Raw genomic sequence first — 26,651 nt, forward strand, 5'->3', positions numbered from 1 at the left:
AGAAAAGGGGAGGATAAATACATAAAAGCAGACTTAAAAGATTATAGAAGATAAACAGTTTCTGTTGGCAACTTAAAGTTTATTCCACAAAGGAGCAGTGCAATCTTTCTTTCTTTCTTTCTTTCTTTCTTTCTTTCTTTCTTTCTTCTCGCCTCCTCATCACATCACTACTGTGTTGTCTATCCCTGAGTCAGCAGCAGCAGATGAAAGGAGGACAGAGAGAGAAAGAGTGTGACAGAAGAAAAAGGAGTAGTTTGACATGCAGGCAGCGAGACAGAGGCGATGATGGGCGAGGGACGGGTGGGAGAGTGGGAGTTGAGTGAATTTACCTGCTCCTCTGGTGGCGAGATGTGTGTGTGCGTGTGTATGTGTGTGTGAAGTTAACGACACAGCGGCCAACTCTACTTTATGCTGTTTATCCCTGCAGCAAAAGCTGTCAGGTGGTGACAGATTGGCAGCATCTCTAATCAGAGCCCTTCTCTGTTCCCCTCTCTCTCTCTCTCTCTCTACTTCCCTCTTTCAGTCTCTCTCTCTCTCTCTGAAATCTCTCCCTCTCTCTCTCCCCCCATTCATTCACTCCTGATCCTCCACAAATGGACTGTTACTAATGGCATTTATTCTTTGGAAAATACATATTGTGTGTAGATAAAAGTCTCCAGGTAAACTGTTCAAACAGAAGCTGCAGACTGTGAATGTTAGGGGAGATTCATCAATGTAATTATTTAGTATTGGATTAGTTTTTGTGATTGTGCAAACGAATTGAATATAAAAGAATAGAATAGAATAGAACAGAAAGACTTTAATGTCACATCTTTTGAAAACTAGTGCATTAAAAAGATTCCAACACACAAAGACAATTAAGCATTAAGACATATACCATTATAGTACTAGAGTAGAGTAATTCATAATAAGAAATTTAAAATGCAGTAAATTAACACTTTAGTATTGAGCAAAATCTAATAAATTCAATTTACGTGAAGTGGAATTTAAAGAAAAATTACATGGTTTAATGTGCCCATTTGAAATTAAACTTTTTGTTGTTATTTTTTTTTTTTTTGGATCAATCACACATAAATACATCATATTCTTTGATGCTCCATGAAAGAATATGATTATTTGATATTAATATTAATAGAATGATCATAATACAACATTTTATTTTTACTTTTGACTGAACTTTCTATATAAAGTGCATGTGTATTTTTGTTAATTTTCAAAACAATAATAAATGAAGATATGTGAGTGTACGTGTGTGTGTGGATTTACTCGGCAGTCTCCCCACACTCACACACATACACACGGATTTCACTGGGTCTGCTCTGATCCACGCTGTGGTCAGGAGAACATGAGTGGACCTCTGAGTCTCTTGCTGCTTATCTCGCTGACCTGCGCACAGGAGCTGCGTGTTTGTGTGAAGGTGTGAACCTGTCAGAGGGGACTTGTTAGGACTTTAGCTCTGACTGCTGCGCGCGCTCCAGACATCCGGGGGTGGCATCGATTTGAAACTTGTCCTCTGTCTAATTTGATGATAACATCCAGAGTCTGGGCCCCCGCCGCAGCACCATGGACAGCGCACTGTCCTGACCTCGCCTCGCTATCAAATTACCCCCGTGTGTCTGCCACGGACTGTGGGAGACCACGCAGCACCGAGTTATGGAGCGAGAGAGAGAGAAGAAAGGGGGGAGAGAGAGAGAGAGAGAGATCTTTGAAGCCAGTTTTCTTAAACTCTGTAAATCTGTGGTAAATCAGCACGAGGTTGGTGGTTTACGTCTGCTGCTCTACACAAACCCTCTGTATAAACAATATCGTCACATCTAAAGGGCTGCTCCGTATAATCACACAACTCTTCTCTCGAAAAACTACACACTTGCATCAGTTATTGCAGTAAATGAATGGGTGTGTTTCTACAAATAAATAATATCAGGGGCTGCATGATTATTTATTATTATGATAAACAAAAATAGTTTCAAATCAGTCACTATCTATAATCTGATGTCAGATTATTTATTTAGGAGGGGGTTTAAAAGTTAGATAAACGTGAATTGTGGGTTGAAACTTCTCAATAAACATCATACACGTGTTAAACAGAAAAAAATTAGTTAAATCCTTCAACGTTTTATGTCTTATACACACTGCATTAACATTGGTATATTTGCTATTGATAACAAACGATTTTGCGATTTATATTGTTGATTTATTGTCTGTTCATTTATTAATTTATTGTGGATTTTTTATGAAGTACACTATAAAAAGGTCCTGTGTTGAAATGTGATTTAGGTTAAGTAAGTGCTGTTTGAAAATGTTTGAAAATGTACTTAAAATACATTAAAACTAACAATAATCCAGGGAGAACATGCAGTGCATTGACACTACAGAGACATCAATGCTGGTCGAGTTAAACCAGTGCAAACCAGTCAATATACAGCTGGTGGTTTAATCCACCTATCGACCTATAAGTGCATCATATTGACACCAACTTGTGAGTAAAAAGTGCATTTTCCCTGAGTTATAACGAGTTTGTTTTTGTGTGTTTTACAGGTGACAAGTTGTTAAAAATCCCTGCTAAAAAAATCATTTTGCAGCATGAATGACTGCTCCATCACGAGTCCCACTTCCTCGCGCCAGCCACAGTGGCAGTGCCTTGAAGTTTTGTGGACGGTTGGTGGAGTCACGCGCACACAGACACACACAAACACACACACACACCAGTGCATGCAAAAAAAGATGCTACAAAAACACACATGCAGGGACCAAACAAGCAATTTATATGTTGTGCAGATCTTCTCAGAAAACTACACACTGATGCTGCACGTTCTGTGGTAACAAGTTGATGGTGGGAGAATGTTTTAAGTTTGAGAGAGAGAGAGAGAGAGAGAGAGAGAGAGCAAGGGAGAGAGAGAGAGAGAGCGGCTGTTTGATGGAGCTCTACAGCTTTGAGACAGCTTGTTAATTAAAACCCCAAGAGATGAGGCTCTGCAGCCACCGTCCATATCAGAGCTCTGCTAACTATACTGACAGCAAGTTACTTAACAAGCGCGCGCCTCAATCCCACTACCTTTTTTTTTTTTTTTTTTTTTATCACGGGTGAGCAGTGAGATATTCTAATTCGTTAAAATCCCACTGTGGCTGTGAAATATCTTGTTTTCTACTTAAGAAATTATGACACACACATAAAAACCCCATCGTATTGTCTGTCATTCCTGTGAAGGATGGAGCTTCCAAATAGAAGCTTATGCCTCCAAATCCACGCACACATCACCGGCTTAAATGTGGCAAATTCGATTAAGGAGGCAAAGAAGGGAATGTCAAAAAAAAAAAGTGAGTGAGTGAGTGAATTAAGTCTAGACGCAGGTTTTTGGGGGGCTGGTATTAAAATATTATATAAATACTTTGTATTCAGGCAGTGGAATTATATATATATATATACATATATATATATTGATATACATACATGTATATGTATATATATATATATATATATATATATATATATATATATATATATATATATATATATATATATATATATATACATATATATATGTATATATGTATAGTTTATTTTATTTTTTTTCCAGAATAAAAGTAGCTCGTGATTTCAGATGTGATGTCTCAGTGCAGGTACAAAGGAGTCAGAATTAAGTCAAAAACAAAAGAGGCAGCAGAAGCAAGCACGCGCATATGATGTGTGTGTTTGTATTTCTTCGTGAATGCGTTTTCTGATCACTTTTCAGTCGAGGTCATCACGCGCTTTGTCCCATTATTCCACCTTAATTGAACCCCTCTGCCTGCGGGGTCTCCGCGCTCAGACGATGATGATGACTTGTTTAGTGGAGGAAAAAAACAAATACCAGGAGAGTCTGATGTACTCAAACATGTATGATGGGGCCCATCATTATCGTCATCATCATCATCATCATCATGTGTGCCGATTGTTCATAACATCATAGTAGTGACAGTCACTGAAATGCTGCTTTCCTCTTTCCTTGTTAGTCACGTGTTCGAGCAAAAACTGTTGGTAAAAATAAAATGGCAGCGAGAGAGAGAGACGTGGATTTGCAGGGAAATGAAGTCAAGTGAAGCCTGACTGGGTTTGTTGTTGATGTTCTTCCTCTTCTTCGTGTTCTGAGGGCGGCAGGTGCAGAGATCCCGTATATACAACATGCAAACCTGCTGTGCCACACCACACACCACCCAACAGGGGAGTGTGTGTGTGTGTGTGTGAACGGATTAAAGCTATACTGCTCAATCATCACTATATGAAACGTTGCCTCTTTTATTGCTGTTATGTAAACTTTGTGAGGTGTGTATGTGTGTGTGTGTGTGTGTGTGTGTGCGACTGTGAATCCCTAAAAAATATAATTTAGCAAATGTATACTTGAATGAAAGTTTATATATGTAAATATACATTCCTCTATTAAAATAATAAGAATAATTAAAATTGACTGTGCGTGTACACAGTTGTAGCCTGTAGAGAGGTTTTTACATGAGGATAAAAAGGAAGCCACTGTGACAGTAGCCAAAACCATGGATTGTTTTTTTTTTATTGTTTTCATTTCACCAGTTATTTGGTTATTTAGTTATATATTTAGCGTTGGGGACATGGCATATATATATATATATATGTACGTATATATGTGTATATAGATACATATATATATATATGTACGTATATATGTGTATATAGATACATATATACACATACGTATATATATATACATATACATATATAAAGTGTATATATGTATATATATGTGTATATATACATTTTTTATACGTGCATTAAAATGTCAGTTTGCAAAAATTTGGACCTCAGATCAAAAAATATTGTAACGTTCATGGTTAAGATTGAAGTTAATAAATCAGAATGAAACGTTTGCAGAGTTTGTTTCCTCACCCTCTGTGTGTGTCTGTGTGTGTGTGTGTGTGTGTGTGTGTGTGTCTTTGTCACTGCCGCATCAAGGCCCCTGCACCTGATGTGTTTGCGCCTGTTCTGGGGCCACGCTTTCTTCTGTTTTTTTTCTTTTTTTTTTACAGACAGCTGTAAAAGGCTCTCCAAGTCTCCAGCACATTCATCAACGTCAGACTCCGACAAGCCGCTATTTAGTGAAAGTGTAACTGCAGCAGTATATTTTAGAGCAGAGTGAGCCACTCAGCAAACAATACAATGGACTTTTTTTTCTTCTCTCCCCTCACCTCCTCTCATTGGCTGCAGCCAATTTAAAACAGATTATAAACTCTCTCTCTCACACACACACACACACATACAGAGACGAGTTCTGAACTGCTGAAATAGAATTATTGAAAAATTGCTAAATTATAGAAAGTTACATTTTCGATAATTGTATGATTTTTACCACATGTGCAGCTCCTCCACAGACACATTATGTGTCATTATATTTAACAGCTCATTCTAAACATTTGCTGCCAACGCGGTGTTTAACATTTCTGCTGTGTTTATGTTATACTTGATATTATTTCTCTTTTCTCTCTCTCTCTCTCTTGCATCCACAGATCATAATAATTACATCCTCTCTCTCTTTTCTTGTTTAATTAATAAGACGGAATATGTATTGTGTATTTGGAAAAAAAGGCAGGATAATTTGAGTCCCTTTTCATTCGCTGCAACATTCAAACATGACTCCCCGTGTGTGTTCTGCAACGCTACATTTGCTAAAACAAACAATTCATTATGTGAAGCTCAAATAGTGCGAGAGAGACTAGTCTGCGTTATTATTACTATCAGCAGCAGCAGCCCGCGTTCGAAGGGAACGCTCTGCTGCTCGCGCGCACGCGTGGCTTTAATCGATGCTTAGCAAAACCAACACAAATGACAGTAGACATGTATATATATCTATATATCTATATATATGTGTATGGATGAAGGCATTATTTAAAATGGGGGGGGAGAGAGGAAAGGAAAGAGAAGAAATTCCACCATTAGAGCTGAAATCCCTGGTTTGAAAATGCCCCTGCACGGAGACGCTGGAGAGAGGGAGAGAGGGAGAGAGAGAGTATGAGGCGGTCCTTGTGTCAGAGGGTCCCACAACAGAGAGCGCCATCTAGCAAACAAAGGTAGAAACAATAACAGCATGGAGGGTCTGAGGGAGAGAGAGAGAGAGAGATAGAAAACGAGAGTAGCAGAGCAAGGGAGTGACAGCGAGAGAGTGTGTGTGTGTGTGTGTGTGAGAGAGAGAGAAAAAGAGAGTGACAGTGTGTGTATGTGTGTGTGTGTGTGTGCGTGTCTTTACGCACACGGCACACAGAGGCGCAGAGGGACGCCACAACAAAGCGCGGCGGTTTTCTGCGCGCTCTCTCTCCAAACACTTCAAACTTTGTGTATCATTCACGCCACAGCGCGTTCAAGCGTGTGGTTTGTACAACATTACAAACCCACGACACACACACACACACATTTGAGGGTGATTTATTAGTTTTAGAGCTGTGTCTCCTTCACTTTTTTATACTATTATTATTATTATTATTATTATTATCATTATTTTCATTATTATTATTCCAAAGGATCATATTTTAATGGGCATCCAAAAGGGTCAAGATGGCTAACCCAAAGCGTTCAGTGCAGGTCCAAGTGAAAATAAAGAGAACTTATAATGTCACAGAGGGAGAGGAGAGAGCGACTTGTGACTCCCCCACTTCACAAAACCAATCGATACTTTTGCTCTCAAGCTCCATCACAGCGTTTTACTCTGTGTGAGTGTGTGCGCGCGCGTGTGTGCGTGTGCCACAAGCAAACAATGCATCTTCTGTCGACTACATATAGTTGCGAATCAATTTTACAGTATTATACAGCACGTGTCTGTTGTTCCACCGCTGCTGACAGGTGTAAAGAGCACACAAGTGCAGGTTTGACCGCAGAGAGAGGGAGGGAGGGAGGGGAGGGAAAGGGGAAAAGAGAGAGAGAGAAATGGTCACTGTGACGTGTTTCCAACAAGCCCCACGCGCCGTGTGATCTCCTCCACTCATCCTCAGCCGCAGCCCATTGTTGCGCACACAAAGACACAACCAAGTTGTCAAGCCTTAAACCTCACGGCTGATAATGATAGTGTCATAACAGCAACTGCGGTTACAGCCACGGCACATTATACGCAGTAATAATAATAACACACACACACACACACACATATATATATATATATATATACACATATAGGATTATTAGTGCAGTAATGAGTGCAGAGCTATAACCGTAATAGCTGCATGTGGGTCATTTAGTGCATTATTCTTATTAATTACCTGCACAGTATCGTATACATATTGTAAACTAAAAGGTTTTAATGATTCTACGTCATTTTTATTTTTACGACATGCACTTTCACAGGCAAAATTATTATTGTTATTATTATTATTGTTTTATGTGGTAGGAAATAAAAGGAAAGAAAAGAAAAGAAAATGTCTCTTCTTGACACATCACTTAAACGTGACATTGAAGTGGAATAATACTTAAGGCACCACGTGAGTGATTAGTCTGCTTTTGCAGTGATATATGAACCGAGGTGTCAGGCAAAAATTCGTTATCTTGTCACTCGCTTCCTCGACAACCAGCAATTTGTGACGATTTTTTTTTCTTACTAGCTTAAGGCTTTCAGCGATAATCCTCCACAGATTCAGCTCCACGCAAAGTTTAGACAGACAGACAGAGACTGCACGGCCACGCGCACAATAATGTGGCTACATAGAAATGAATACAATTGAAAATTATCTTTTTTTCCCCTCCCCTCTGTAATGAACTTAATAACCTTATTTTATTATATTATTTTATATACATACATAATGACGGTGTATGTGTGTGGTCGTCTCATTAAAAAAAACATGTTACAGTTGCACAAAACAATTGTGACGTGTGTAATATTATTATTAATTTAAAAAAACTTTATATCCACTTGGACACTGTGTGTGGACAAAGTTAAATTACATAATCCCAACACGTTTCATGTATCAGTGTGACGCACTGCCTACAGTTCTCTACTTATCACTTGCACACCTACATTCACACTCGTTCTCTTTATTTATTGTAATTATTTCTTTTTTTTAATTCCCAGAAACAAAAGCCTTAATCCTTAATCACAATCACACCGTAAAAAAATGTAGTATTGATAGCAATACTCTCTCTATCTCTCCGCCATTGTGCTGCTGCTCCTCTAAACAATACTGCGAGATTCCATTGAAATGCTGCACATCAGCAGAATTAAAGGAACTTTGTGACAACTTCCCTGGTCTCCTGAGCTGAGTTTATCCACCACCACATTTGCACGAATCACAGGAAAACACACCGAAGCCGGTTCTTTGTGGAGCACATGTTTGGTTCATGTATACATGTGTATATATATATATATATATATATATATGTATATATATATATATATATATATATATATATATATATATATATACATACACACACACACATATGTATGTATATAGAGGAGAGAGTGAAGATGCGACAGGGCGTCTTTTTTATTTGAAGTATGACGAGCTTTGTGGTTCTGGTCTGGTCTTGGCTTTTCATTCGATGATTCCACACCAGCTTTTCAAATAAGCTTCTTTGGCAAACCAATGCCGAACCCCCCCAACACACACACATACACCCCCTGCCACCCTGACATGAATGGGCGACTGACCTTTAGGGCCGTGTCCACTCTGCAGTCCAGTTCTATCCAAATAAGCTCTTCTCTACCCCCCCACACACCCACTAACCCACCCACCCTGCCTCATATGGTGCCAGCAATTCCTCACTGATATCATCAGCGGATGCAAATGAATTTTGACGGGGTTGGGGGTGCAGGAGTGGAGGGGTGGTGGTGGTGTTGGTGGTATTGGTGGTGCAGTCGTGGACAAAACAGCACAGTGGCTGCATGGGGAGAAGATGGGGAATATTGAATACCCCGCCACCAGCAGAACCATCCCCCGAATTCAATATTGCAGAGTGACAGGGAAATAAAAAGAAGGAGGAAAAAAAGAAAAAAGAAAGAATACTCACATTCCTATTCCAGAAATGCTGGGCTGTGAAATACCACCAAGAAAAAAAATCGCCATTCAAATGAGATGCGTTTATTTCTGCATGGCCTTTGAAGAGAGGAGAGGGGTCGTGTCACTCAAAAGAAGGAAAGGGCCACTCGCGCTATAACCCCCTCCCTCCCTTCTCTCTCTCCCTCTCTCCCACCCTTCCCCTTTTCTCCCGACCCCCACTCCTCACTCTTCTCTTGCGCACGCACGCACGTTTTCACTGGCGTTGGGGGGCGACACCGAGGCTAGATTAGAGCTTTGCTCCTTTAACAAGGGAGAGGAGGCACTTCTATAATCACAGCGGCGGTATGTGTGGGGGCCACAAAGGAGTTTGCAGAACATCCCCAAAACACATCAGTGCTACATCCAAAAAACACAGTGGTTATTAAAGAAGCACTTCTACCTCAGAGCTGGAGACTATAAGAGCTGGATTAAGACAATTCACTATGAGCAGATGATTTAGGATGAAGAATAGGGTTGAGGATTTAGTCTCCACTGTCATCAGCTCCTTCCCTCAAGCACATGCACGGACATACAAATGTGATGGATGGTGCCGAGTAAGATGGAGGGAGGAGGAAAAAGAAAGACATGTATTTATCAACATGCTGCATGTATGTCCTCTGAGGGTGGCTGAGAGAGAGAGAGAGAGAGAGGGAGAGAGAGAGGGAGAGAGCATATGGAGACTAAAGGGAGTCAATGGGGAAACCTCACCACTGTCACGAGCGGTTTCTCAGTGGCGCAGATGAAAAATGCCCTTCAGTGCATCGTTACAGTAAATCATAATAGAGCCACAGCAGCTCCAATCCAGCTAAACACAGGCAGACGTACAGTAGAATAGATAGATAGATAGATGGATAGATGGATAGATGGATGGATAGATGGATAGATGGATAGATAGATAGATAGTCTACACTAAAGCAGTGAGAAAATAATATTAAAACATCACAAACAAGACATAATGCATTAACCTAACCTTAACCAGCATAACTAGGTGTCTAACCCTAACCCTTACCTAATCCTAACACAAACCCAATCCTGACCCTAACCCTAAATCCCTCAACAAAAAACCTTTTAAGATATGAGGTCTAGCAAAAATGACGGGTTTTCAAGAACACACACGCACACATACACACGCATATGCTGTCATAATAAATCTAATATCGTAATAGAATATAAAGAGAATTAGTCCATTAAGTAGATCCTTAGAAAAATGACATTCAGAGGAATGTTTAGTGGTTATAGAGGCTCGTGGGTGCATATACCTGGTAAAAAAAAAAAAAGCTCACATATTCATTGTCAGTGGATCATAAAGTAAAGGAGCACAGAGGTTATGGACTCAGTGGATTATATCTTTACAAGCATTATTCTGCCTCAGTGAAACTGCACATGCAGACTCCAACAAAGATTGGTCAGAGGCATGAATGAGGCCTGTGTGTGTATGTGTGTGTGTTTTTGTTTTCATAAACATGAGAATCCATCAAACCATGAAAGTGAGGACTGTATACTTTATTTTATGTATTTATTATTCCTCTTGAAAATAAAGTCGAGTTCAGTAATGGTCAGAACTTTTCTTTATTTTATTATTTGCATCATATAATGCGGGGGGACTGGGGTGAGGTGGGGTGGGGAGAAATGGGTCAGTGATAAATTGTGTCTAAGCGTTGATGTAATTGCAACAAAATGCTGCTGAGTAAAAAAAATAAAAATGAGGAACTCACTGAGTGTGGTGGCACACACACACACACACACACACACACACACACACACACACTCACCATCTGGAGAGTATTAGAAAGAGAAGCCGTAAATATTGCTGAAAAGCCCGGGCGTTATCAGGTATGTAAGCCCGGGCATTAAACTGCATGGACTCCCATATGTTTGACATAATCACCCTGTTGTGTGGATGTTTAATGAAAAAGGAAAGGATCTACGTTTAAATAATGATCACTTGTAATTAAAATAAATAAATAAATAAATGAATAAAAATGTATGTGTGGATATTTCCCAGTGTTGTGTGTTTACGTTTTTTTGTTGTTATTATTTGGATGAATTGCTGCATGGGTCGTGGGATGTTTGCAGGAGATGCAACAGGTTCAGTGAACTTCAGCTCCAACTTTCCTCCTCTTTAATTTGGACAAATTTAAGAGCAAAATCATGGTGTATGGAGTTTTTTTTATAATGACACGCGCACACACACGCACACGCGCACTGAGAGTTTGACTGAAAACGAGAAGTTCCTCTTGGGCTGCAAACAATCTGTTACATCCGATTCACGCTTTTCCCCTTTAAAACCAAGCACTTCCTGTCCGACTATTTGGATATTTGTCTCTCTCTCATTGTTTTTTTTTTTTCCTGGCACAGTGTGATTTATTCCACGCAGGGGGGGGTTTCTACATTTCCACGCACATGTATGCAACATTTCTCCAAATGCTATTTTCCCACGAGCTATAGTTGGTGCACAAACAACTTTCACTGTACAGGTTTAATGCCACGTGCTGATTAATTTCTTATTGATGACAAGTGCGCGCGCACACACACACACACACACACACGGACACACGTCCATCCTCTTTCACTTTTTAGGTATAAATTTATATCCCTCCTCCCCTTTCTCTCACATTTTTCTCTCTCTCTCTCTTCCTCGCTCACTCCCCCTGGCTTTATCCGTTTCAGAACACACAAGAACACTGTGCAAAAAGACACACACACACTCACACACACACGCGCGCGCACACTCACATAGAGAAAAGAGAGAGAGTGAGAGGAGGAGGAGGACAGAGAGAGAGAGAGCGTCAAAAAAGAGCCTTACTTTTTTTTTTCTTTTCCTGCCATGAATCTTCTTCATCCATCCGTCGCTGACAGAGTTTGACTTGATCCAACCGTGTCTTCCTCGCTGCTACAAAAGTCTGTGCGGCTGCGCTTTAATTAATATATTTTCTAGCCAGTGTCCCCGAAACTGCGGAAAGCTTTGGAGAGGGGAGAGGAGTGCAGATTGAGACATATTGAGCCCGCTTTTAAAAGGATCATTTCATCATGTGGGAGGTTGGGACACACAAAGTTTGGACCCGTGACTGGCATTCCGGAGAGACATGCATATTTTAAAAAACAACAAAGCAAGACAGAGACCGGGGGCCCCGGGGGTGGGAGGGGAGAGAACTTGGAAAAGAAGTTACTATCAGATGAACAGCTGTCATTGTTGGGGCAGAGCCTGAGCGCGTATTGAGATATAGTCATCTGAAAAGAAAGGGAACGTCACATTTTAATCCACTCAATAAATGTGTTTTAGCTTGAAAAGAGATAACAATAATAAAACTATACATAAACTTTTAAGCTCTTTTCATGTTATTGGGAGTGTTTACACATTGTGTGGCTTTAATTTAAAGGCAAACTATTTTTTGGTTTCCATTTTTGCAACTCTGACACTACTAAATATTGACCTGCAAATTAATGAACACTCTCATAATAACCCTTTTCTTAAATGTCTACATGGAAACAGGTCAGGTTGCAAACATTTCCCTCCACTTCGTCGTCTTTGTTTTTTATTATTTTTTTGTCAAGTCACACACACTCAGTTGTATATCTCTCTCTCCCAAGTAAAGCCTGTGTGCTTAGCGCTGTCACTTCTGCACAGCTTTTACAACATCACCCCCTCCTCTCCCTCCTCCCCTCTCTCTCTTACACTTCTTTTTTTTTCTTCTTTCCCTTCACTATGCTTTACTGAAAGGTTTTTTTTTCCTCTCTTGTGCACGGGGTCCATTCGTGTAAAAAAAAAAAAAAAAAAAAAAAAAAAAAAAGGAGTGGAGAAGGCATAAATAAAAATGTGTTGGCTGTGACGAGAGATCTGTCCGCTGGAAATGAAGGGCCGGGGGGATGAAGACAAAGGGGGGAAAATGCATGCAGTGGTGTAGAGCTGGATATCTCTGTTAGTTGTCAGCGTTTAGTCCATGGCTGTGGAATGCTAATGAGTGAGCTCTCTCTCTCTCTCTCAACCCCCCCTCCTCCTTTCACCTCCCCTCTCTCTCCCTCTCGGGGAGGAAAATCGGATCGATAGCTGACCCGATGGTTTTGGCCAATGCTTTATTTATCTGGCCAGGCAATGATATTATCAGCCTTGAACGTTATATACAGCAGACGTCTTCCTAAATCAACACAAAGGGATCCGCTTACACAGCGATCCAGGCTTTTCTCACAACCACCACCTCTCTTTCTCTCTCTCTCTCCCACTCTCACTCAGCCAGTAGCGCGCGCGCGCTCACACACACACGCGTACGTATACTCCTGCTGGATACACGCTTTTACGCACGCACATAGAACGACCTCACACACACGCACACATATAATATATATAAACCAAAAGCACTGACTGCGACAATAATGACCAAACTTGACACAGGGAGGAGCCCCCCCTCCCTTATGTTACATTTACAACCAGGGATATTTTATACCCCGCAGAGCTGGATTTGATCCACGGCTTAAAGGTTGCCTCGAAGGTCCGCGGACAGATCTCACAACAGCACTGTAATTATAAGATATGGCCTCTCTTCATTGACTGTGTGTACACTGTGTCAATACAGCGAGAAAACCCGGGCTGTTTGCTGAGATATAAGGCAAACATCTCACGGGGGGAATCCATTTAATTTTTGGACATGTGTCCTCCTCCATGTATCCTTCCCCTCTCTGCCATTTTGCGTAAAGCTCGTGTGTCATTAGGTGTGTGTGCATCATTTTTTATGTGCGTGCAGGACAACATGAGAAATAAGCCGTGTCATACTTCAGAGGGCCCCCCATTCATTCATTCATTCATCCATCCATTCATTCACACACACACGCAGCAGCCGCTATTTAGAAATTGTTATTGTCTCAAACAACAGTATTTGTCAAATGTGCAGAGCGGGGAAACGCAGACTATAAAAGTCTAAAGTGAAATGAAGTGACGTGTGACGCCGATGGGACGTTTTCCACTGCTGCGTAAAAACCGTTGGCATGCCTCGCACTGAGTCTTCTTTTTTTTTTTGTTGGAGAAATAGGTTCGCTGACAAGTTAGGATAATAAATGTTTCGCTTTCAGACAGATATCTCAAACGTGAAATCGCACCCAGCTGCTCGTGTAAAGCAAACAAATAGCCCCCCGTGTTTGGAGTCCTCCACTTGTGGTTTGATGAATGAAACCAGACAAAGGTAAATGGTTATTTAACTCATTTCGTAGTAACACTTTGGTAACCGGAGTTTCCGAAATTACAGACACAAATGGGGCCTATAGTGTGCCACATATCCATCTCCCTTACCCACCGCAGCCTCAGCACAACCTGACGCTGCATTCACTCCCACATCCACTGCACTTCATGCAGAATGTTAATACAAATCATTAAATAAATTGTCCTCATAAATAATAATAGACAAATGTGAAACGTCTCATTTCAACATTTATAGACTTGCATAATCGTTTGAGCTTCATAATAATTAGATTTATTTACAAATCGTCCACAGCCTGAGACAAAAATACCACTTTTTTTTTTCCTTTAAGTCCGCGTGTTTTTGCTCGTATCGCCTGCACAGAGACGTTAATTAGAAACACATGCCACAAATTTCATCTGTTTTTTTGAACTGTTGCTTTATATAGCCCGTAGTGTAACAATTGTACAACAGAATGCTCCTCTCAGCGAGAGGATAAAAGATAGTCACTCTGGAGGGATTTAGAATACATTATGTGGAAAACAAGCAGCTGAACGCTGCGTTTAATAACCCAGCAAACAGTTTAGTCTACACAAAACTAAAATGACCTATTCCGTGATGGCCATGGTGACGCCATATCCATTCTCTTACGAACAGAAAAAAACACCAAACATTTATTCCCACATGCTGTCCAGGAAACAGACCATTTGGATTATTCCAAAGGAAAAGAAACGCGCCAAATAATCCCCGAGCTCCACTAATTGTCTACTGTGATGGTTACATGTGTCCATTTATTTTCAGTTTCAGTTTTTTTTATTGAAGTTTGTTTCAACATCGTTTTGCCTCCAGTATGAGGCGGGGAAAGGGTGGGGAGAGCCCCCTCGTGTTTTTTTTTTTTTTTTTTTTTTTTTTTTTTAAAAGGTGCATTTCTTCTTCACCTGACCTGCGGCTGCATGTGGGAGGATTATCTCCACAATAAACAACGATCCAACCTGAAGAAATGTCACTTTCATGTCTGTGCGGTGAGCAACAGCCCTGACAACTGACCCAGAGCTACAGACTTGGTCGAGGGGAGGTGGAGGGGGGGAATCTAACAGGCACAATATGTCTGGACAGACATTAATCATGAGAGTAAAAACCTGTTCTCCTGAGACACCGAGAGCATCCGAGGACAACCTATACAGCATCATTCCAACTAATGAATACTTAAATACTGTAGCAGCCTTTTTGAGCAACACAGCCAATACAAGACCAATGTAGCAGGGATTTCCCCCTCCCCCACACAGTCTTATAAGTCAGATAACAAATATGGCGTTATGAAACCCAGGCCCTTACATGCAGTTCCTCTCCTCTCCTCTCCTCTTCTGTCCTCCTCCTCCTCCTCCTGTCCATCATCACTGCTGCTGCCAGTCAGCAGATGAAGATGTGGGCAATATGGCAGCTCACACAAGCAACACGTCTGAGGATGATGAGGAGGATGAGGAGGAGGATGAGGATGAGGATGGGGACTAACAAGGCAAATTCAACCACTGTCACACCAAAGAAAACACCACATCTCCCCTCTTTCATATACATATATATATACTGTATATGTAACGCCTTCCACTTTGTCACTATGTAGGTGAGAGTGTACGTAAAAAAACGACATAGATGTGACTCCATTACTGGGCTTCCTGCGTCATTTCGGAGACAAAAACGCGCGCGCACACACACACGCACACACACACACACAGAGCGACAGACAGAGAGAGCATCGCAAGGACAGAAACTCCACGTAACCCATCTGACACATTGAGGACTTATCGATGTGCTCGTTACACTCTAAATGTATCAGGCAAACCAAGGCCACATCTCTTTCTCCCTCTCATACACACACACACACACACACACACACACACACACACACACACACACACACACACACACACACACGTGTGTTACCCCCCCTCCCTCAGTTGTGTCTGCACTGCCTCCTTATACACCCCCCCTCACTCCTTCCCCCTCTCCATTCCCACACAATGCATCACACTCGGTGTGTTCCTATCGACTGGCTTACATGCTGTAAAATACATTTTCCAGATTGATCACGCATATCACAGCAGCTTTGCAGCGGTGCCTAACCCTTTTGCCAAACGACGCCCACATCAATACTGAGCCATGTATGCACTATCAAGGCAGTGTTTTTTTGGAGAGGAGAAAGAGGGGAGGGAGGAGAAGAGGAGGAGGAGGGAGAGAGGGAGAGATATTGTTTGTTTTGTGCAGAGAATCACCTTGATTAAGCCACATGCAGGAGGTGGTAGGATACAGAGGTGGATCGCAGTGTGTGTGGCGCGCAAAAGGCTTCCCCTTTGCTGTCTGGGAAAAATATGAAACATTAATGCGCTAACAGGCTGGCAGTGGCAGACTGGCTCAGTGATGTAGCTTCCTTCTCACAGCCTCCCTCACCTGCTTTGTGCTCGCAGTTATGCAGTTGTGTCTTCAGGTATTGTGTAATTATCACACTAATGTCGTGTACCACCAAGTTTTTTTCTTCTTCTCCCCACTGCTGCGTGTAACCGAGGTAAACAGAATTATATGTGCGTCAGTGCAGAATTGCTGCCTCAGTACTCTCAGATTCAACCCTCAAATGTGTGTGTTTAAAAAAAAAAAAAAAAAAAAAAAATCAGCCCGAGTATTTTATGACAAGTGCTTCCAGGAAAATGCTTGAGAATGAGACATCGGTTGCCTATTTCTTTTTTTAATAGTACAGTCACCATCACACAACTTCATCAACCGACCCTTCTGCAAAAAAAGCTGTATCATGGAGTAAGCAAATTGAAGGCAACAACCAATAAAATTCAAGAAACAATTGAAAAAAAAAATTTCAAGACGAAACAAACAAAAAAATTGTATTTGAAATGATATATTAAAAGTGCTTTTGATTTTCATGTCTCTCCTCTTTGACTGATGATCGACTTCCACGCGCATTCAGGGGTCCGGGGAAAAGGCGCCCCAGACGTCCAGTTAAAAATGTCCTGGAGGTCAGTTTGCTGCTGTTGCAGGTCCATTGTTTTCAATTAGGGGAAAAAGTTCAACCATCAGCGGTGATATTGTCATAGCGATTAGACTGTTTTCTTATTCGTCTAAATTTCCTTTATTTTTCTGTTTTTAAATTCTCACTTCAATTTTAATTCTTGGAGAACATAGCTTCGACAACATATATCGCACTCATTATAAGAAGCAAAAGGTTATATCAAAAAATTATTAGTATAGAATCACAGAAACCCTGGTTTAGAACCAGAAAAAATACAAAACAGAGAGGTACATAGACACAGGACAAATTCTTATAATTGCTTGGAAACATTATTTTCCCGCTAAGTCTTGATTCTTTTTTTTTTCTTACTGCGCATATGATGTTTTTCATTTTATTTGTATTTTTTTACAAAAAAAAAAGAAAATAAAGACTAGTATTTTACAAAATGAAGAGTATTGTTCTTGAAGATGAGGGTGGATTTACACAGGTGTAAAGTCCAGATCCGATATTTTTCTGTACATAATGTATTCCATCACAGTCCCAGAAGACAGAAAAAAGTAATGTCTTCCAAGTTTCTCAGAAAAGGTCCTATATATAGTCTTCTTGGAGGAGGATGGGGCGAGGGCTGCTGAATTTTGGTCCTTTTTTTCCCCTCTCTCTTTTTTTTCCACTTTCATATAAGGATCATTGGATGGACATGTAAGGCCAGTTGAAGCTGCTCCCGGATAATAGCATATCCCTGATGAGGGTTTCAATAGGAGTTTTACCTACCAAGCGGACGAAGAACAGCTGCTCGATTACCGATGAGGAGACGGTGCGCAGAGAGGGCAGCCGCAGCAGGAGCTTCCCAAAGCGGCTGGGCTGGTTCGGGTACTGGCTCCTCACGTACTCCTCCAGGGCGCACTGGGATTTCTCCTGTAGGCTCTCGATGTGAGCAGCGTCTGACAGGCCGCAAGCGTCTGAGACAAACACACACAGACACACAGCAGAAAACACTGTGGTTAGGAATCATCGTGTCTCTATAAGCCCCCAAGGAAGTGCATGCTGTGGAAAAGTACATGAATCTGATATGAAGACTTCAGGATTTAAGCATGCAGACTTCCACATTATGATCTTTGTGTTGTTTGTATAAAAAAATAAATCACCCTCCTGGGTTACATATGTACACACACATAGCATAAATAGTAGTGTTTGTTATATAATGTTATTATAAATAATTTATACGTCACGCCTGATGGATTAACATGAAATACAAAAAAATCACGTGGTGACTTTTTTTTTTGTCCAGCCCCACTAAAGTGCACACTTTAGACACCAGACATTCCAAATGTATGTATTTCCTCCAGAGAACTCTGTGGTTATCATTCAGCATCAGCCTTCACGTGTTATTGACAAAGTGGAATGAACAAACACGCTGCCCAAACATGCTACGTCACACTCCTGCCTGAGCCAGTGGGGACTGTCATGCAGAATAAACAGCGAGCAAGATATCTGTGTTTGTATGACTGCTCTTACAACAGTCAACAAGAATGTGGAGCTAAATGTAACGAAGACAGCGACGGAATGGAGGAAGGAGTGTGGGGGCAAAGAGAAGGCGACAAAAGGGACACTGCAGGCCCACAGGCCGCTGCTCTGCATGTCTGGACTCTGGGGATTTTTCAAGTATAAGGAAACATAAACGGCACTGATGAATCTGAAATTGCACTGGATGTAATGTGACCTAATTATTCTTGCAGTAAGCTGTTAAGTCATTTCGCTGCTCTTCTCTCCATAGACCAGACTTGGCCTGTTTTTTTTTTGTTTTTTTTTTGCACTGATGGAGCCTATAGGACAGGCCGCTGGAAGCAATCACATTTATTAGCGGAGGTGAAGTCAATAGTCACGCGGAACAGGCGACATAAAATGTCAGAGAATGTGCCCCTGCGTGTGCGCAAACAGCGCGCGTGTTTTTGGTCGCTCACCAGTGGGTTATATGTGCAGCCACGCTTCACTATAGACAAAAGCATAAACAAGCGGTTTTGTTGCTGCATTACTGCGCTTCAGCCTGTTTTCCACATAACTCAAGCATGCGTGTTCTAGTGCTAATAAAGTGCTGTAAAGGCAGGCAGCATAACCTCTGGCGTGTATGGTCCCACATGGAGCCTGTGCTGCTGCTGCTGCTGCTGCTGCTGCTGTTTGTCCTTAAGAGATTCTGTATTGACCTGTGTGTCTCTATACAGACTAAACAAGACAGGCAGCCTTAGTTTTCCAAGCACTATACTACATTAAAACAACGGACACATGCTTTTAAGCCTATTCGCGATTCCTCGCTGCTATAACTCACTATGGCCAGACACAATAACCTTATGAACCCCGGGGGCAACGCTTGCAATCTCGGGGTGATTTAGTGTGACCTCTGCGGCCGGTCAGTGCCCCACGTATATGCAAATCCCCCTGTGGATTAACGCTGAGTGTCCCTATTTTTTTTCCTTTTTTAAATCTACAGCAATCAATGCAATAGTGTTTGGGGGTGAATTCAGTTTGGGGGATTTCTTCTTTTTGTGACGCAGAGATTTAAGACTACAGAGGCTACAGTTGAGTGCATATGTGTCAGGATATTTCTCCACAAGGCCTGCAACCCTGCAACCCAGCAACCCCTCAACAGACTGGGACACGAGAACAGATAGCTTCCAGATTTGCAAAAACGACTATTTCTGTGGTTGAGTTCGCTGCGAACACACACTCTGCAACCGTGCACACGTGGAGAGAGAAGGAGTAAATGTTTGGAAGACAGTGATCCTGCACTGTGGTGAGATGGTTGAGCCTGCATGGCCATCATTATTTATGCATGAAAATACTGACAAGCTCCGCGTTATTAAAAGCAAACAATCCACGCCGTTGTTTGGCAAAGTGCCACGTGATTTTGTAATAGCCCAACACCACGTTGTAGCGTTTGAAAACTCAAGGATGTGTCAGGAAACATGGAGTTAACCTTAATGCGCGTATGGAGTTTCGCCGGGTAATCTCGGTTGAGTTACTGTGCAAAAGGAAAATATGGTCAAATATGTCAGTGCACGAGGAAACATTATAGGATGAGCAGGCTAATAACAAGTAAAGTGAATCTAACAGGCTGTCACATTACTTTAATGCGGCATTAGAGGCAAGAGACGTCTTTATTTGTGTTAAAAACGCACGTTTATTTCCAAGTGTGCATCCAACATTTTGGCGTTTCAAATGAGCCAATCGGTGCCAAACCTCAAGAGTGAAAGTGGTTATTATGGTTGTCCTGAAAACTAAAAATATAAAATCAGAAAGTCCTTCAACTGAGTAGGAAAACCTGCAGTAATATGGTGATGTCGTATTCGCCAGAAAAAAAGGGGGAGAAACTAATGTTGATGGTGGTTTTTAGAAGCTGGAGAAAAATCTGTTTGGTGAGAAATTAAGTTTAGAAATAATTAAAATCTTGTGTCTCATTATCACATATTATGACTGTGTAACATTTGAATATAATATAATATAATATAATATAATATAAAAAGTGTTAAGTTGATGTACATATGCAGGTGTGGATAAGTAAATAATGAACAGTAATTACTGAAATATAATAAATGACAAGTGTGACAACTCCTCACATAAAACTGAGTTAAGACGCTTTCTAGGATTTTTTGAGGTTGGGGATTATTTCTATATAAATTCGAATTTGAAAACCCCACTAAAACTTAATATTTTATCATAAAAGTGTCCAATTATAGATTATATGTGGCCATTTTAGAGAATTTTGTAATGAGCCCAATTTGAGACAATGGGCTGCAAACTTTGAGATTAGTTCACAGATAGTTTTGGGGCCTGTGCGTAAGTGGATTTAGACTCCTTTCCCTTCCATCATCACCACACTCCCCTGACATAACAGGCCTAATGGCACCATGTGTACACAACTAGCTCCAAAACAGCATCTAAATTACGCACCGGGGGTAAGTGAGGACCTTTAGGACCTTGCCCCAGTCAGCCATCAATTAAGCTATCAACAATGTAGGCTAGTTTTGAAAATGACTGCTGATGACTTCTCAGGAGAAACTCTCCTTCGGAGAAAAAGAAAAATACAACTAAAGGAAATTAATAGGTCATGAAAGATTCATCTCCACACATCATGTGAGACTCTGCAGTCTCCTACAGAAGCGCCGCACTGACATATGAATCAACTCCCATCAGCGTTTTGATCTCAAGTCTGCTAAGGATTATTTCCTGCCCCTCCAAGACATGTGTTTGTGCACGCAAAACAAGGATAAAAGCACGCAACAACACTCGTAAACGCATCAGCTGTCATATATCACCCACTGATGGACTATTTCATCTTTACGCTCAATTATTTGACACCTGTTCCAAAATTTATGGACGCGAAATCACAGCGTCAGCCTGGACTCAGGCGTACTCAAAATATAATTCTTGAAAAAAATTAATTTAATGTCAACATTTAGAACATATTTATATATACGTGATTGTCACTTGTTACCTATTTCTGTTTTTTTTTATGTAGAATCTAAAAAACCTGACGCGCTCACTCAATCTGGATTTGTTTACACGTCTTATGCTGCGGCTACAACTGACATGGGAATGCGTGTAAGTGGATATGGAGCAAGCTGTTGACAAAACAGCTCTTCCACCGGCAACACACACATCTCGTAAAGTCAGATTTGTGACCGGGCTTTAGCTGACAAGCCATATCCTTGATGCCACGGTGTCATGCGTCCCCCCGCGAGCCTCGCTCCCACTAACACGGGTGTAAAAAACCTAGGCCCCATGTTCCTGTGTGACATGTTTGGACACCCACCTGATGTAAATAGCACGATGGCCTTGAGGCAGCTGTACTCTGCCGAGTCTACGTGCAGCGTCTTAAGCTTCTCCACTTGCTCCTGGAAGATCCGGATGTGATCCATGAAAGCCACGACGCGGTCCGCGGACATCGGGGAGGCGTGGAGGCCCGCCGCGGCGAGCAGAGGGGCCACATGCAGAGGCATGGAGCACTGGGCCGCGTTAAGCACAAACAACTCGCTCCACGTCAGCCTGAGAAGGGACACCTGGTCGGTGATCTGCAGGTCGGGAAAGAAAGGGATGTTCCTCGCCCACTCCACGGCGCTGAAGAGCAAACGAGCAGCCAGCTCGCAGATGTTCTCGATGCCCATGATATTGTTGGGCTGCATGCACTGGCTCCCGTACCGGGACGTCGGGTAAGGCTCGGCCCGCAGCAATAACGAGATGTATCCGGACAGATAGCAGTGGCCGTTCAGAGGGTCCCCGTTCGTCAGCGCGTACTGGCCTGGGTTGGGCTGAGTTGGCGGCATTCGTCCTCGCTGAACCGCTGACAAAAAGATAGAGAAAAAGAGGAAATGTGCATCCAGGACTGATAAACATTGTTCATGAGTTATAGTACAAAGCGTCCAGAAAGCTATAGCTACAGTGTGTGTGTGTGTCTCTTCTCTTCTCCTCTACACTGAGAAAACGGCAGGATTCAGTAAACGCTTTTCCTAAACACACAGACTAATGTTTTTTTTGCCGTTTTGCGTGACAATATTACAGATTACACATTACGCGTAAATATCTCATGAAAACAAATGTGTTGCTGTGTCCCTGAACATTACCAGGCTACTGACTGCATTTGCATTGAGGTAAACAGGCTACACAACACATGGCTGAGTGCAACATGGAAATACAATCACACGTAAAACACATCTCCAAATATCCAAAGTAAAATTGCCTAATTACTATTACCATAATCAACATTTCGAGGCGTATTTTGACAGTGCATGTGCTGCCATATTTATATTACTTTAGCTTTGTGCGTTTTTTTTTGGTTTGTTCCTGTTTATTTGAATAATTATTTATCGTGCACACACATGTCACAAACATGACTGATAATTACTGTTAATTGCAGCCACATTTGTACATTTTGCCCACGCGAAAAAGGGTCAGCTGCGACTCACAGGGACCCAGCTATTGTTTTAATATTAAAATTAAATATTAATATGCAGCCAGTGTGTATTATTCATGCATGGGCTTTAGGTTGTGCAGGGTGCAGATTGTAGATTTTAAATGAGGGGATGTTTGCATAAATTGGAATAAAACACCTAACATTAGTGGGGGGAAAGTTACACGGCCCTGTATTACAGCAGGCAAAACAATTAGCCATGAACAACTTCAGCGGCGTTGTTCAGTGTGTGTGTGAGCTGTCTAGTCAGCAAAGGGAGCAGGAGAGAGACGTGGGGTTTGTAGTGTGTTCATTTTACATCCACACACTCAGTATATGTGTGTACAAACCCACTATACTATACGGTGTATATAAATTAATGAGCTCCTTCAAAAAAGAGACTAATAGCTTTGTGTGTTGTGTGTACACACACACACACACACACACACTTTAACAACACTATCCTCTTCTCCTCTAAAATCTAATGCGTAAAAATCGGCCTGTTTTTGTGCCTAATGCCTCTGCCGGATAATGGTGTCGTTTAGACTAGAGGAAAAACAAAATCAGAGGGTCAGCTCGACGAGCCGCTTTGTTCACGAGACCAGCCGTTTACAAGCACAACTGCTCTGCTTTCGCAGCGCTGGCCTTTCACCCTCTCACATATGAGCATTCATGCAAACATCCCCTCAGAAGAAGGGGAAAAAAAAACATGGATGGAGACTGCAGTAAGCCCAGCCATATAGCCTGTGTGACCTTAATGCAACATGGCAGCCCTGTTTGGATGCGTAATCATGTGTGCGCTTTCATATGTATACGTAGAGTTGTATATATATATTCACCTTCCCGGCGCATTCCCACTTTTAAACACTTCTTCAGCCGGCAGTATTGGCACTGATTCCGGTGGTGCTGGTCAATGGGACAGTTCCTATTGGCACGACATGAGTATGTTAAGTTCCTCCGTACACTCCTCTTGAAGAAACTTTTGCATCCCTCGCAGGTGAACTGGCCATAGTGTTTGCCGCTCGATTTGTCTCCGCAAACCACACATTCAATATGCTGCTGACTCTGTCCAGAATTCTGACTTCCCTTTTCCCCGGCGGTCCCCGGTGTGGACGGGGGTCCCGGCTGAGTGGGGGTCTGCGGAGTGTGCGGCGCCGCCGACGCCGCCTGCTGCTGCTCCCTCGCCGGCTGCGCTGCTGGGTTGGGGCCGCTCGGAGGTCCACCGGCCACGTCTTCCTGCGGATCTCGCCACACGCTAACTACCATTGCCATATCTCGGCCCCGGAAAGTGCTATAAAGCGAAATGGTCGCCGGTGTTTTATGAAGCGCAGCGGAGAATAGAAAATAGATCTCAAAAGAGCGGGCAGTGCAAAGTCAAATCGGAGCACGCAATCTCATACAAGGGGGGTTAGAAGAACGCGATCAATACATTCAGAATACAGGAGGGCAGATTGAATCGGCACCCGATCAGGATAAGCAAGTATCGGGAGGCCAGTTCCAAGGTAAATTGCAGACAGCCATTCAGGAATCCCTAATCTTGAAGGAAAACCCGAGTCCAGACGTAACAAATTGCAGCTTGATATAAAATAGCCACAAAGGGAGAAAAAAAGGTAGGAGCGATTCACATGGACGCAGGAGCGAGTAAAAAAAAAACCTTTTGCTGGAAAGACACGCGATCCAAAGTGCTGCGGAGATAAATTCCTTTCTCTTCTCTTCCCCTGGCTCCTTCACGCTCCCGTCTTCGTCTCTCTCGCGCAGGAGGGCAGGAAAAAACTGAAGAGCTGGATTTTTTTTTCTTTACATCTATATTCTTAAACAAGCCTCATCATCTCGCCCAGCAGCAGCGAGAGAAAACCGCGTCGCCGAACGAAGTGCCCATGTATAGTTTCACCTCTCTCCAGCAGGAGGAATGAAGATACGAGGAGGAAAAAGATTAAAAAAATAGAAGAAGAGGAGGAAAAAACACCAACAACTAATAGAATATGCAAGAAGAAGGAGAGACCCAAAAAATGAATGCGCTTAAACGGGAGGACCAGCAGAGCAATGTTTCCGAAACGGGGGATCTGCGCGAATGTCTGTATATAGTGAACTTTGACACTACTATTGAAACTGACACGTTTCTATGGAGATCGCTGCGCCTTATATGGTGCTCATGTCAAGGAGCCAAGAGAGGGGCTGCTGGAGACTGATAATCAAAGGCGACTGACTGGCCAGAGCCCCGCATAGAGGAGGAGGAGAGGAGGAGAGGGGGGTGATAGAGGGAGAGCGAGCGAGAGAGAGAGAGAAAATGGGAGGCTAAGGTTATAGCCAAGCCCTCTCTGCTTCTCTATTGGTTAGTGCCCCTCCGTTCATTCACTGCAAAAAATGTCCATGCCGATAAGCCACAGAGTCTCGTGTTCGCGTCTCAAAAAATATAATTGTTTCCTGAAAAGTCATTAAATGTGCAGTCATCACAGATTCCCACTCGGTGTCCAGTCGCTGTCCGAATGCGTTGTAGATTTCCCCACAACCCTTTCTTTCTCTCTCTTTTTTATTTTTTTTTTTAGGAATCGCTATCTTGAAATAAGCCAGAGATAGAGGCGAGGAGATCCATTCAAAAATAAGCAGCTGATGCAGAAACAGTTGCGGCGATGAGTGATGGAAGCGTCTCACAGCCGCTGGATGGATTCAGTCTCCTGGTTTTTTGAGGGTAAATCCGAGATTTCCATGCAGACTCAGAGCTGAAGCCACTGTGAGCGCGTACAGCAGGGAACGGACATTTCTTGTAGTGTTGCCATCCACGACTGGAGGGGCTGTGGGGGCTCTGACAGGCACAATTTACATTGAGCTCGCCCCGCGCTGCTATTTACTTTGAAACCTGATTAGTATGGGCCGTCTATTGTCACCAAAAAGAGGAAGAAACCCTGGATAGAATAGCTGAAAAAGCGGGGTAAAGGCAAAGAGGGGAGGGTGTGGGGGGGCAAAGGTTTTTACGCACGACAAATAAACCAAAAAACTGTGCGCAGCGGTGAAACAGCCACTCTGACACAGATATTCCTCAAACTTTCAAAATGGTTTGCCTGCGTCCACTATCTTTATTATAGCACGAACGTGTGTCATTATTCGCTTTGGAGCGGATTTACATTTCCACACGTTGTTCCGTCTTTGGCATGCGCATTGCGGTAAACCCTTGTCTGTAATCGGCACAGTCTCGCTGATTAAAACTTACAATTTAGTTTAAAGGCGCTTATAAAAGGGAGGAAAAATGTCAATGGGAAGACTGATGCATGAAGCGAGCGTGTTGTACAAACGGCGTGTCGTGCCAGCGGCCGGAAACCTCTATAAATAGACGGAGCAATAAGCAATATTCAATAATTACCAAGGTCCTGCAGTCTGCACAATCACTGAGCTGGTGTCACATTATGTCTTAATAATGACAGTAATTCAAAATCATGTGAAGTTGCGGGGAATTTGCATGGGGATTCCGGCTCTTTTTGTGTGAGGGGCTTGTGCAGCCTCACCA

The 26,651-nt window shown here is 42.3% G+C and overlaps 1 protein-coding gene across 1 annotated transcript; it reads right to left on the reverse strand.

Moving 5' to 3' along the window:
• Window positions 1–16,912: 16,912 nt before the first annotated feature.
• On the reverse strand, window positions 16,913–26,024 carry nr2f1a (nuclear receptor subfamily 2, group F, member 1a). The gene is made up of 3 exons (XM_058635545.1): window positions 23,989–26,024; window positions 22,016–22,543; window positions 16,913–18,167 (listed from the first exon to the last, which is right to left on the reverse strand). The coding sequence occupies exons 1-3, from the start codon at window positions 24,419–24,421 to the stop codon at window positions 17,893–17,895; spliced, it is 1,236 nt and encodes a 411-aa protein (XP_058491528.1). The 5' UTR covers window positions 24,422–26,024; the 3' UTR covers window positions 16,913–17,892.
• Window positions 26,025–26,651: the final 627 nt, after the last annotated feature.

Source organism: Solea solea, chromosome 8 (genome assembly GCF_958295425.1).
Source record: "Solea solea chromosome 8, fSolSol10.1, whole genome shotgun sequence".
NCBI lineage: Eukaryota > Metazoa > Chordata > Actinopteri > Pleuronectiformes > Soleidae > Solea > Solea solea.